At 37.0% G+C, this 14,869-nt stretch overlaps 1 protein-coding gene across 7 annotated transcripts in view; it reads right to left on the bottom strand.

Annotated features, from left to right (window-relative positions):
• CEP350 (centrosomal protein 350) overlaps positions 1–14,869 on the bottom strand; it is a 163,318-nt gene that overhangs the window by 120,734 nt on the left and 27,715 nt on the right. For 5 of the 7 annotated variants that reach the window (XM_033196367.1, XM_033196370.1, XM_033196371.1 and 2 more), the window contains exons 2-5: positions 10,848–10,933; positions 9,813–9,856; positions 6,509–6,623; positions 4,923–5,082 (exon numbers count right to left, since the gene is read on the bottom strand). In XM_033196367.1, coding sequence (XP_033052258.1) covers positions 4,923–5,082; positions 6,509–6,623; positions 9,813–9,856; positions 10,848–10,920 — 392 coding nt within the window. In that variant the 5' untranslated portion in view covers positions 10,921–10,933. Of the gene's footprint in view, positions 1–4,922; positions 5,083–6,508; positions 6,624–9,812; positions 9,857–10,847; positions 10,934–11,860; positions 11,922–14,869 lie in introns of those variants that run through there. The other 2 variants (XM_033196368.1, XM_033196372.1) reach the window with 2 other exon arrangements.

Genomic DNA, 14,869 nt, shown 5'->3' with positions numbered 1-14,869 from the left:
ATTAATAACATATTATATAGTTGAAAATTGCTAAGAGTAGATTTTGAGTGTTTTCACCACAAAAAAAAAAAAAAAAGAATATGAGGTAATACATGTTAAATAACTTGATTTAGCCATTCCACAAGGTATACATATACCAAAATATCATGTTGTATACTATACATACAGTTTCTACTTGTCAATTTTAAAGCTAAATCTTTTTAAAAGCTTTTCATAAAAGTACAAAAACTAGTCAAATGGAAACCAGTCACACAAACTGAATGAGAACTCTAAGCTAGCATTAGAAAGCAAAAAATAAAAAGCCTAGAAATTCCAGTAAGTTAAAGATCGCAAAATAACCATTAGTAATATTATAACTCAATGCTCAATACCCCCTCTATCATGTAAAATGGCAAATAATCTAAATAACAATCTGCATATTATAAAATAAGAAATATGCAAAAGATATGTAGAGAGATTTCCTAAGAACTCCAGAAAACAGGATTATAATCTGACTTCGGGTATTCACTTGACATTTGTCAATAAAATGTGTTATTTGCTGCTCTATAAAACTTTACGTACCAGGGAAAGAAGTTCTCAAATACTGGCATTTCATATATGTCACTTCTAAATAAGGAACAAAATTAATAAATAGACTAGGGGTAGAAATATAGTGGAGGTACAATAAATATTTTCCTCCAAATAAATGTGGTTAGTAATGTTAAATCTCTTAACCACAAAGTAGTTTTTGGCAGCTTCAAACTTTGTAAAGCGTATCTAGAAAATCAGGAGTAAGCAAAGAAGGCTGGGCAAAGCCAAAGTACCCCTCACAAGTCCATATTCTCTGCTCATAGAAAACACTACCAAAAATCTTCCTCCAGAGACTATTTTTATTTTACATGTCATTCTAATAAGTCTTACTTTAGATTTTATTTATTTATTTATTTATTTATTTTTGAGAAGGATTCTCACTCTGTCACCCAGGCTAGAGTGCAGTGGCATGATCTCACTCACTGCAATCTCTGCCTCCCGGGTTCAAGCGATTCTCCCGCCTCAGCCTCCCAAGTAGCTGGGATTACAGATGCGTGCCATCATGCTTGGCTAACTTTTCTACTTTTAGTACAGACGAGGTTTCACCATGTTGGTTGGCCAGGCTGGTCTTGAACTCCTGACCTCAGGTGATCCACCTGCCTCGGCCTTCCAAAGTGCTGGAATTACAGGTGTGAGGCACTGTGCCTGGCTGAGCCTTATTTTAGGAAAGCAGTTCATGAAAAGGGAGGCTAATGAAGACAAATGTTTCAGCAGTGAGAAGAGCACATGAATCATGAAAAAGATAGTCAAGAAAATTATAAAACCAGACATAACAACAGGCTGGACCTGAATGTCTGAAACAGCAGCCACTAGCCACATGTGGCTATTGAGCACATGATATGTGGCTAATCGAAATTGACAGCTGCTATAATGTAAGTTACATACTGGGTTCTAAAAATTTAGGAATGTAATATATCTTTTTTGTGTGTGACTACTAAAAATGTTGAATGTGTGGCTCACATTAATGGTTCTATTGTATAGCAATGATCTGATCTAGGGCATTTCAGGTAAAAGCATAAAACCCTAAATACTACAAAGATTCTTAAAGCCACGATAACATAACATAGTAACTGTTTCTACTGAGATCATATGAGCATGAGCATTTTTCTAAGAAAACAGTCTACAGCTGGCCGGGCGTGGTGGCTCACGCCTGTAATCCCAGCACTTTGGGAGGCCAAGGCGGGTGGATCATGAGATCAGGAGATTGAGACCATCCTGACTAACACAGTGAAACCCTGTCTCTACTAAAAATGCAAACAAATTAGTAGGGCGTGGTGGCAGGCGACGGTAGTCCCAGCTACTCAGGAGGCTGAGGCAGGAGAATGGCGTGAACCTGGGAGGCGGAGCTTGCAGTGAGCCAAGATCACGCCACTGCACTCCAGCCTGGGCAACAAAGCAAGACTTGGTCAAAGTGAGACTCGGTCTCAAAAAAAAAAAAAAAGGAAAAGAAAAAACAGTCTACAGCTTTTGTCAGATTCTCACTGGGGTCCATAACCCAAAAAACTTTAGACCCTGTTCTGAGTGGTTGATTTTGAAAAAGATGGGGATCGCCAGGTGTGGTAGCTCACACCTGTAATCCAAGCACTTGTAGAGGCCAAGGTGGGCAGATTGCTTGAGCCCAGGAGTATGAGACTGGCCTGGGCAACACAGCAAAAACCTGTCTCTACAAAAAATACGAAAATTAGCTGGGAGTGGTGCTGCTTGTCTGTAGTCCCAGTTACTCCAGAGACTGAGGTGGGAGGATGGCTTGAGCCCAGGAGAACAAGGCTGTAGTGAGCTGTGATTGGGCCACCAGACTCCAGCCTGGGCAACAGAGTGAGACACTGCCTCAAAAAAAAAAAAACAGAAAGAGATGGGGCTGTGAAATCAGTTCTAGAGACCGAGGCTAAATGTGATTATTTTCACTATATTAACAAGACTGCAACAACTGACAGTTAAAAGAATTTAGTTCTAAAATTAGCACATGCAAAAAATAAAAACATAAAATGGTAGGTTACATATCATGTCCCACTCTCAAAAGAGGATGGAAAATTAACACTTCCCAACAAAAAGTAATTTCATACAATCTTTCATTCACTCACTCATTAAATATTTACTGAATACATATAAGGATGTTCAGTATACAATTCCTTCAACTTTTCTGTAAATTTGAAATTTTTCCTGGTAATAGGTTAGGAAAAAGTATTTAAATATTTAGTACATGCTAGGCATTAAGCTAATGCCATGAGAGTAAGATTTACACCCTTAGATGGACTAATGGGCAGATATGGAACCAAAACATAATGCCACCTGAAAATGCTTTAATAGAGGAAGCTACACAGTACTTTGGGAGCAGAGAGGGATGATGAACTAGGTTGGGAAAATGGGAGTGGGGGAGAAACAGATCTGGCCATTTTTCCCAAAGAAAGTAATGAGTTTTAAGTGAGGAATGAAATCCACCAGGTGGAGGGTATTCCATTCACAGCTATCCTCTGGGTATTTTTTCTTTTCTTAAAAGATACATAATTTACAGGCCAGCCGCAGTGGCTCACGTCTGTAATCCAAGCACTTTGGGAGGCCGAGGCAGGTGGATCACTTGAGCACATGAGTTCAAGAAAACCCTGGGCAATATGGTGAAACCCCCATCTCTATCAAAAATACAAAAAAAAAAAAAAAAAAATTAGTCAGGCATGGTAGCTCATGCCTGTAAGTCTCAGCTACTTAGGAAGCTGAGGTGGGAGAATCGCCTGAGTCTAGAAGGCGGAGGTTGCAGTGAGCCATGATTGTGCCACCGCACTCCAGCCTGGGTAACAGAACAAGACCTTGTCTCAAAAACAAAAAACCATAATTTACATACTTCTAAAGGTAAAGTAGTATTATTTGCAGGAATAACACTGAACATAAATATGAAGTGAGCAACTCAGTCTCAATTCTGATAATGATTGTATCTCTAGGCAAGTAGCTTAATATCTGTGTGTTTAGAGATTCTGAACTTTGATTATTCTTCTTCAAACTTTTCCCTTCTCCTTTTTTTTAAACTCTGAACTTTACCCAGATTATACCCCTGACCTTCTTTCTATATTTTTTCCAGCCCTTCTAGTGCTTCAATACTAGTGATAACTCCCAGATTTATATTCTCAGCCCTGACCATCCCACATACATTCTTACCCAAATTTTTAAATGCCTACTTAATATTTCCACCTAGATAATTCAAAATTGCATCAAATGCAACATAATAAAAATTGAACTGACAATCCACCTCCATCTCCCAAGGTATGTAAAATTTAAGAGTACAAACATATACCTAGAACTACGAAGTATCATCATGAAACTTCTTGATTTGTGTTTAAAACACAAAAAAAAAGCTTACAAATGAAACAAAAAAAGGCCCAGTGTTTATTACTTATTAATATTTGCCATACTAAGAATATGAATGTACTGAAATCATTAGTAAAGTGTCTCTCAAATACAAAATTCTGTAAGTTTATCAGTTGAATATCTTAAGCTATGTTAACAAAAATGCGAAGCATTTTATATCATTTATACTATCAAAATTCTTACATCAATCTTTGTTTTTTTTTTTTGAGACGGAGTCTCGCTCTGTCGCCCAGGCTGGAGTACAGTGGCCGGATCTCAGCTCACTGCAAGCTCCGCCTCCCGAGTTTACGCCATTCTCCTGCCTCAGCCTCCGAGTAGCTGGGACTACAGGCGCCCGCCACCTCGCCCAGCTAGTTTTTTGTATTTTTTAGTACAGACGGGGTTTCACCGTGTTAGCCAGGATGGTCTCGATCTCCTGACCTCGTGATCCGCCCGTCTTGGCCTCCCAAAGTGCTGGGATTACAGGCTTGAGCCACCGCGCCCGGCCTCTTACATCAATCTTGAACATCTAAGTTGCTGAAAGCCATTGGCAACAAAATAAAACAATAAATCAACTCACATTCTCAATAAGATAGGAATTTTATGTGACTAATTAATGCTCCCCCCAAAAAAAGAAAAAAGTAAGCAATATAAAGTTCACTATATAAAATAAATGATCTGAGTTACTAAGAAGAAACAAAAAAGCCACACTTCCAGAGATGGAATAATTTGTTTCTAGGAAACATATTTATTACAATAAAGGTGGCCTGAGGCAACTATTACTATTTCTTTCCCCTCAAATATTGATCTGTAGAAGAGGCTACTGCAGTCAGTATTTCACGTTCACACTATCTTTTGTAGCCATCTTTTGTGGAGAATGAAAAAGGTAGTAATACTAGAGTATTACACTATTTCACAACCAGAGTGCTGTAAAAAACTCAGAAAACAAAGTATACTCTTACTGTAAATATTACAGGCTAAACCTATTTGATACCTTTTTTTTTTTCAATACTAACCTATAAGAAACCAAAGGTTCACGAAATTCCACACGATTATTTTTCTTCACATTACTCTCCAGGGTGGTAGCTCTGAGAGGACTACGAGATTTCTCTTTTCGTGATTTAGAGGATTTGGAGATTGGAGCATTAACCCAAGAATCATCCAGGTATCTACCATCTGAAGGAAAAGGAAATCTGTGAGAACATATGATATAAAATACAACTGCCTCTGAATTTGGCTGGTATCTTAAAAAAAAATTAGGTATCTATTATTTCTAATAGTTGGATATTATATAAGTTATCTCTAGTATCTCTAGTTGGATATTATAAGTAGACGAAAAACATTCAGGTTAAATTGTTAAAGTAACTCCATTGATAGAGAAATTATATTCTGAGCAAACAATGCAAAATAAAATTCTACATATAAAATTTATTTTTGTCATGGCTCTCACTTAAAAGAGAAGTATCAGATACAACCTAACAAACTGCCAGGTTAAAAAAAAAACCAATCTATCGATCTATAAATATTTATATATATAAATATATTACAGTTTAGGTAGAAAGTACTGACCTGGAGGTTTTCACCCACCAATTAAAAAACCACAGAATGGCCCAGCATGATGGCTCACGCCTGTAATCCCTGCACTTTGGGAGGCCAACGCAGGTGGATCACGAGGTCAGGAGTTCAAGACCAGCCTGACCAACATGGTGAAACCCCATCTCTTCTAAAAATACAAAAATTAGCCAGGCCTGGTGGCAAAGCTACTCAGGAGGCTGAGGCAGGAGAATCACTTGAACCTGGGACGCAGAGGATGCAGTGAGTAGAAATCACACCACTGCACTTTAGCCTGGGCAACACAGTGAGACTCTGTTTCAAAAATAAAAGAAAAAAAAAAGGAAAGAAACCACAAGATCAAAATACAAAAGGTAACCCAAGAAAATATCTGCATTGTATCATTTTATAATAGTCACCATTATGAAAGAGATTCCATTTATGATTTTAAATCCCAACAAAAATATACATTTTATTAAGTCAACTAAATTTCATTTCCAAAGCACTATGTATCTGTGAATTTAAAAAACAAATCAGACATACATAACCTCAAAATGAAACTCTCATCGCTAAAAACAAATGAAAACTCATTGTCAAGGGTGATGTAATAGTGCTAAAGTCCCTGATCAAAAGATGGTGAAAACACCATCTACAGTCGCTGAACATGAGGCTGTTTCATAGCTACCCAATATCAAAAGAAAAAGATTAAATGCCAGTGTCTCTGACAAAAAAGCAAGCAACACGAGACTATAAGAAGAAATTAAACTGAAACAAAACTACTACATCAACAACTTATATTGAAGGAAGAGTGTGGTAGCTACGCCTATAATCCCAGCACTTTAAGGAGTCGAAGATGGGAGGATTACTTAAGGCCAGGAGTTCAAGACAAGCCGGGGCAGCACAGAGAGACTTCGTCTCTACAAAAGGTAAAAAAAGATTAGCCAGGTGTGGTGGCTAGATCTACAGGCTACACCCCTGTAGATAGAGCTGTCTGTTTTTTCAAAATTTACATTTAATATATGTATATATTTGGAAGTAACTTCATACATACCTTTTCTACTTATTTTTCGGGTAGCACTTGTAGAAGACTTCTTGGTATCCATGACAGAATCACACACAGCTGTACTTGTAGGGGCTACTTCTAATTTATTTTCAATGTGTCTCAGCTAAAGTTTAAATACCATCACAAGACATAAGTTAATTCCGTAAATAATCCACCATCAATTTACATGGTTATTTAAAAGTATATTGCCCGATACCGTTTTCCAAAGTAGAAAAAAAAACTCATGAATGCTTTCTTAAAATATTTGTTTTTCATCATTTTTTACTTTAGCTATAATAACATCTGGCATAATGCTCCCCGAATTTAGACAAGAAAAATCAGTAAGATTCTGAAGAATATCAAAGAGTTTCCACTTGATATGTTGACCTATTTTTTAAATTGTTTAGTAAAAAAAAAGTAGTAAATTATCTGACTTTTTTTTTTTTGAGACGGTCTTGGTCCATCATGCAGGCTGGAGTGCAGTGACGCGATCTCAGGTCACTGCAACCTCCACCTCACAGGTTCAACAGATTCTCCTTCAGCCTCCCTAGTGGCTGGGATTACAGGCGTGCGCCACCACACCGGGCCCATTTTTGTATTTTTCGTAGAGATGGGGTTTCCCCATGTTGGCCAGGCTGTTCTCAAACTCCTGACCTCAGGTGATCCACACACCTCGGCCTCCCAAAGTGCTGGGATTATAGGCATGAGCCACCATGTTCAGCCAATTATCTGACTTTATATGTGACATACCATTATGCAATATATCCTGTGCATTTTACATGCAAAAATGAGTAAAGAATTATTTACCTGGACCAAAATTTAGGACTATAGGTACTCAAACAGCCACTGTGTTTTACAGTTTTATGTCTGTAAGTTTCACAATAAAGAGAAAATATAACTCTGCACTATAAGTCAACTTTTGGTTATAACCACCAATGTTCTCAATGACTGAAAAGCATTTTTTCCTAAATAGTAAAGTATTACATGCTTACAAGAAAAAACTAGGAAAACAGACAATATAAAAAATAAAATTAAAATCATCAAAATTCCATCACATATAGACGCTTTATATAAAATTTTGATATATCTTCCTTCAGTTTTTTTTTTTTTTTTTTTTTTGAGACAGGGTCTCACTCTGTCACCCAGGCTGGAGTGCAGTCACATGATCTCAGCTCACTGCAACCTCTGCATCTTGGGCTCAAGCGATTCTCCCACCTCAGCCTCCCAAGTAGCTGGGACTACAGATGTACACCACTAATTAGCCCAGTTAATTTTGTATTTTTTGTACAGATGGGGTTTAAAATTCAGAATCTGAATTTTAATAAGCTCCCAAATGTCCAGGTTGATCTCGAACTCCTGAGCTCAAGTGATCCACCTGTCTCAGCCTCCCAAAAGTGCTGCGATTACAGGCATGAGCGACTGCACCCAGCCTTCCTTCAGATTTTTGCATCCCAATACATTTTAAAAAATTGGAATGATTTTTGATATATTAATAATTATACATTAGATTGCCTCCCCTACTTATATTCCTTTATCATCCTTAAATGTTCTTCAAAAACACCCAATAGTTTTGAAAAACAACTATTAACAGTTTAACTCTAAATTAGTTTAGCACTAAGTTAAACTGGTGGATAAAAACTATTTCTATACTATACAAAATATAATGCTCAGGTAGAAGAGAGAGAATATATATTGCTACATTCATAGGGCCAAAATACGACTCTGCATTGGGACCAAATCTAGGTTATATCACCTTTTCCAGATTTATTTTCAAACCAGTTCTAAAGATTAGAGGATAGAAAATATCACTGAAATACTTAGTAAAGAAGTAGGTGATTCAAAATCAGGTGGTATAGAAAACAAAAAAGGGTATATTAGGAAAGTAATTTGCCCAGAGAGCAAATTAAAAAGAAAAGAGTTTCCCTTTGAATGAACTATTTGCATCACCTGCCAAACTTGGATTCCTAAACTCTAGACAAGATTGGCCAGAACACAAATGGGAACAGGTTGCCCACAGTCATTCTTCTTCAGTAGTAAGAGAAAAAAACAACCTGTTATTGCCACAAAAAAGAAGTAACTCTTTCAACACTGTTATTCAACATAGTACAGGAAGTCCTAGCTAGAGCAATCAGACAACAGAAAGAAATAAAGGGCATCCAAATTGGAAAGGAAGAATAACTCAGTCCATTCAAGAAGTTGGTTTCCTTCATTTCCTCCCTAACAATGAGCCTTCTACATAGCCAAAGCCCCTACCTTCATCCTCTGTTTTAAATTTTCTTTCTTTTTTTTTTTTTGAGACAGGATCTCATTCTGTTGCCCAGGCTGGAATGCAGTGGTATGATCACAGCTCACTGCAGCCTTGAGCTCCTGGGCTCAGGTAATCACCCCACCTCAGCCTCCCGAGTGGCTGGGACCACAGGCGCATGCCACCACACCCAGCTAATTTTTGTACTGTTGTAGAAATGGGGTTTTGCTATGTTTTACAGGCTGGTCTTAAACTCCTGGACTCAAAATGATCCTCCCACCTTGGCCTCCCAAAGTGCTGGGATTACAGGGTGCGCCACCGCATCCAGCTTAAATTCTCTTTTCCACCTACCAAATGAACAAATTTATTAAAGGTGAATAAACAGTACAAATTATTATTATTATTGAGACACAGTCTTGCTCTGTCATTCAGGCTAAAGCGCAGTGGCACAATCAAGGGTCTCTGCAACCTCAAAGCCTCAACCTCCCTGGGCTTAAGCAATCCTCCTGCCTCAGCCTCCTGAGTAGCAGGGATTACAGGTGCACACCACCAAGCCTGGCTAATTTTTGTCTTTTTTTGGTAGAGACAGGGCTTTGCCATGTTGCCCAGGCTAATCTCAAACTCCTGGGCTCAAGCTATCTACCCACCTCGACCTCCCAAATTGCTAGGATTACAGGTGTAAGCCACCACAACCAGTCAATTTTAATACTTTATATGCCATGGTGCTTGTGCTCCTAATTCCTAAAGTAGTATCCTGTTTATTACTTTACCATTTAATAGTTGTCATTTATGTTCATTTTATAATGTATAGCGTGTGTGCATATAGATATATATATAGAGAGAGAGAGAGAGAGACTAAGAGAGAGAGAGAGAGAGAGAGGGGGGATCTCTTGAGCCCAGGAGTTCAAGACTAGCCTGAGCAACACAGTGAGAACCCATCTGTATAACAAAAAATAAAAATAAAAGTAAATTTTAAAGAACAGTATGGAAAAAATTTTAATCTATTCAATCATAACAGGAAATTGATTTTAATCTAGAAATAAATAAGTGGATGCTAAAACTACTTACAGCAGCCTTGGTTTGAGAAAGTGCATCCCACGATGTGGTAATATCTGCTGGGAAAAAAAATGGTATTTACTATATCAATCAACCAGAATCTCTGAATTAGACCTCAGAATCTGAATATTAATAGGCTCCCAAATGCACTCAAAAGTCTGAAAACTACCTTATTAGGCAGAACAATTCCTCAGCAAATGCTTTATTATATTGAGTCAAAATGGGTTTTTATCTATAAGATTATTAAGCCAACATTCCCAACATATGGTTTAAAGGTAAATAGACACTGCTACCATTGGATTGGCATTTCCACTCACACCTCTATCAGACAGCTCCAAAAATAAGCAGCATCCTCAGTTTACCCCAATGAGCTGAACAAATATGAAATTTTATATTGTACTGTATTTTATAATACAACATGAGAAAGATTAGAAAGCTACTCCAGATTTTGATCTATCAGTAAAAACATAGTTAAGATCCATTCAGTCTTTCAGAGAACAACCCTTCAAATAGTTTAAGGTCATGTATTTTCCATAAGTCATCCTTCTTCAGGATAAGTATTTCCACTTCCTCCAAATACTCTTCATATGACTTGATTTCCAGATCTTTCACAAACCCAATAATCTTCCTCCAGATGTACTCTAGTTTGTCAATCTCCCTCAAAAAATATCATGCCTTAAAATTACCTCTAATGCATTATTTTAAAAAGAATTCAGTGAGACTCTTACTATTATTATCTGTAACCCTATAAGTCTGTAACTATATTGGGGCTATACCCTTTATTGAAGTTAGGCCAGAATTTCTGAAAAATTTTACATATACTGGTTCATTTTAAAAAAGGATTCCTGCTTTACAAAACAGTTTACCATAGGATGCTTTTAACATGAAGCACCATGTATATTTAAAATATAAGAGAATTTTAAAGTTATTTATCCACTTTCTATAAATCAAAGCATAGGTATAATTATCATTTATTTATTAGACCAAAATGTAATACACATGACCTAAATGAGGTATTAAGTTCCCCTTAAAAAAACAAAATCATACCTTGAACAGTATCCTTGCTTTGAGAGTTCCTTGGATTTTGTAAAGGCACCTCTTTTGATTTGCTGCTCCTCATCCTGCCAATTTACCTGCAATCATATCAGTATTCACTGAACATCAATCTTATATTATTTTTCCTCAGAAAAATAACTCATTACAAATTATATTGACTACTTCACACCCATTAGGATGTAAATAGGACAGGCTACTATCAAAAACACACAAAATAGTAACTGCTGGCAAAGATCTGCAGAACTAGAACGCGTGTGTGCTGTTGGTGGTAATGTATAATGGTACAGTCACTATGGAAAACAGTGTGGCAGTTCCTCAAAAAAGTAAAATTAGAATTACCATAAGATCCAGCAATTCCACTTCTAGATATATAAGGTTTGGTTCTGTGTCCCCACCCAAATCTCACCCTGAATTGTAATCTCCATAATCCCCAAGTGTCATGGGCAGAACCAGGTAGAAGTAATCGGATCAGGGGGGCAGTTTCCCCTATGCTATTCTCATGATAGTGAGTCTCATGAGATCTAATGTCTTCATAAGTGTCTGGCATTTCTCCTGCTTGCACTCATTCTCTCTCCTGCCACCCTGTGAAGAGGTACCTTCTGCCATGATTGTAAGTTTCCTGAGGCCTCCCCAGCCATGTGGAGCTGTGAACCAATTAAACATCTTTTCTTTATAAATTACCCAGTCTCGGGTAATTTATAGCAGTGTGAGAATGGACGAATACAGTACACAACCAAAAAACTTGTGGAGGCTCGAACTATTTGTACAACCATGTACAAAGCAGCATTATTCATAGTAGCTAACATGGAAGTAGCCCAACTATCTATCAACAAATGAATGAATAAGTAAAATGACATTTATATATATATATATATATAGAATATTATTGAGCCTTAAAAGGAAGGAAATCTGATATATGATACAACATGAAAGAATCTTGAGGACATTATATTAAGTGAAATAAGCCAATCACAAAAAGACAAATACTGTATGATTCCACTTACACGAGACAGTAAGAACAGTCAAAATCATCGAGACAGAAAGTAGAATGGTGGTTGCCAGGGGCTGGGGAAAGAGATGAATGGGAGTTACTGTTTAATGGGTTTCAGTTTTGCAAAATGAAGTCTGGAAATGGATGGTGGTGATGGCTGTACAACAATATGAATGTACTTAACACCACTGAACTGTACACTTAAGAAATGGTTGTAATGGTAAATTTTATGTTATGTATATTTTACCGCAATAAAAAAATGAAAGGAAAAAAATTACATCACAACTCAAAGGGAAAGATCATGATCTGCCTATGGTTAGACAGCTTAGTAATAAGTCATACTATATTTTCCTATGAATATAGAGAAACTAGTCTCTTATAAAAATCATGTAACAACACAGAAAGTTTGAAAAACAGAAGAAAACCTCATTACTCCCTAAATCCTAATACAATCATTAATAAATAATTTTATTACCATCATCACTGTAACTTCAATTTTAACTACTTTACCTAACTGCTGGACGTCTGTGGTGGTTTTAAAACATATTCCAAATTTGTTTCATACTCCTTTCTTCAAATTGTGGAAATTAATTATTCTCCCATTGAATGTGGTGGGACTTAAGAGACTTATTTTAAACTAATATCACACGTGATGAAAGTGACAATATGTGACTTCCAAGACTAGGCTATAAAACACATTCTCTTCTCTCTTTATACCTCAAGGATCCAGGTGTCATGTCCTAAGAACAGTCAAGCAATCCTATAGATGTCCATGTGGCAAAGAACTGAAGCCGCCTGCCTTCAGCTATGTGGGTGAGCTATCCCTTGCAAGTAGATCCTCCAGCCCAAGTCAAATCTTCATAGGACTACAGCTCTACCTGACATCCCGACTGCAACCCCATGACAGACACTGAGCCAAAATCACCCAGATAAGCTGCTCCTGAATTCCTTACATACAGAAAGTGTGAGATTGCAAATGTTTTGTGTTTTAAACCGCTTAAATTGGGGTGGGAGGTTATGAATTACACAACAAGAGCTATCCAATACAATATTATGTCCCATTTTCCCTACTACAAATAACACTGAAATGAACATATTTGTATCTATGAATTTCTGCTTATTTGGATTATTTATCTAGAACAGTATCTGCAAAGTGTGCTAAAACTGAACGAAAGAATGTGAAGAACATGCTGCTCTTGAAACACCATGTCACTGAAATACAATGGGTCTTCCAAGAAGGGCCTACCCATTTCATAAATATCTTATTATCATCTATTCTTTCTACTTTTGCTGATTTAACAGGAAAAAAATGTATGCTTTAATTTGAATTTGCTAGATGCTAGCAGGATAAAATGTTCTGCTCTATATCTTAACCTTAGTGCTTCATTTGTGAATTGTCTTTTCTATCCTTTGCCCACTTACCTACCAGGATCTTAATGTTCTTCTTATCAAGTTGATGAGTTATTTGCCTTACAAATATATTAAACCTGTCATATTTGATAAACATTATTTTCTCCACTTAGTTGTATGCAGAGGCAGTACAGTATGTTGAATATTAAAAACACCAATTTAAATTTAAGAAAAAGAAGGGCTCACCTCTTAGGTCAAAATATGTAAAACTAAAAGGTATGGTTAATTTTTAAGGAAGTTAATTTAATCTGATTTATCAGAGTAAATAATCCTGATTTATAAATGTCCTAGAAAACACTTCAAAAATGTTCTAAAAATAGGGTTGGGCACAGTGGCTCACGCCTGTAATCCCAGCACTTTGGGAGGCTGAGGCGTGTGGATCACCCGAGGTCAGGAGTTCAAGACCAGCCTGGCCAACATGGCGAAACCCAGTCTCTACTAAAAATACAAAAATCAGCCAGGCGTGGTGGCGCACATCTGTAAGCCCAGCTACTCGGGAGGCTGAGGTAGGAGAACTGCTTGAACCCAGGAGGCACAGGTTACAGTGAGCTGAGATCACACCACTACACTCCAGCCTGGGCAAGAGAGCAAGACTCCATCTCAAAAAAATAAAAGTTCTAAAAATAAAATTTTTTCATAGATTATAGAATATGGCTCTAAGAAAAGTAAACAAGTTTTCTGAAAATAGAGGAGCATAGTAGAAAAACAACATTTTATCAACCATAAAACTTTAATCTGCCAACACAGTTTAACAAATTAACTCATTTTGGCTTGGCGCAGTGGCTCACGCCTGTAATCCCAGCGAGGCCACAGCAGGCGGATCATGAGGTCAAGAGATCAAGACCATCCTGGCCAACATAGTGAAACTCCGTCTCTACTAAAAACACAAAAATTAGCCAGGCATGGTGGCAGGTGCCTGTAATCCCAGCTACTCAGGAAGCTGAGGCAGGAGAACTGCTTGAACCAGGGAGTCAGAGGTTGCAGTGAGCTGAGATTGCACCACAGCATTCCAGCCTTGCAACAGAGTCAGACTCTGTCTCAAAAAAACAAAAAATTAACTCATTTTCCTTTTCATAAAAATATTTTTAATCTAGCCAACTGAAAAATTAAGCAAACATCAGTTATATTACTAGAATATCTGTCAATGATTAGACAAAAAATTTCTTTGGGCAGACATCTTTTTGCTTTAAAACTAAAATAAGTGCTGAAATATACAGTGATTATCAATTTTCCAATGGAAAGGATAAATAGATTAAATAATCAAAAACTACATATGTGTCCACAATCTCTATGTCTTCTTAGCTAACACTAAGGCTGAGACAGTATAAATGAGTAAACAAGAGAAAATTTATCTGCTTCAAAATAAATACCCTATTAATGGGCAATCATCTTTAATATAAATGACTAAATATTAGAAGTATGACATTTATGTAAAAGTTCATACTATAATTACAGAAGATCTCCCACTAATAATGAGACTGAATTACATCTACATGCAAAAATATAGCTGAATATCACAAACATGTTGTGAAGAATGCCAGAAACAAGAGTAAAAACCATATAGTTCCATTAAATAAAGTATAAAATGAGCAAAAGGAATCTACAGGGCTAG

The sequence above is a fragment of the Trachypithecus francoisi genome, unplaced genomic scaffold, assembly GCF_009764315.1.
Source record: "Trachypithecus francoisi isolate TF-2019V2 unplaced genomic scaffold, Tfra_2.0 Lachesis_group5, whole genome shotgun sequence".
Classification (NCBI taxonomy): domain Eukaryota; kingdom Metazoa; phylum Chordata; class Mammalia; order Primates; family Cercopithecidae; genus Trachypithecus; species Trachypithecus francoisi.
Note: the sequence above shows the minus strand (reverse complement) of the source record. Positions and strands in the feature narration are given on the sequence as shown.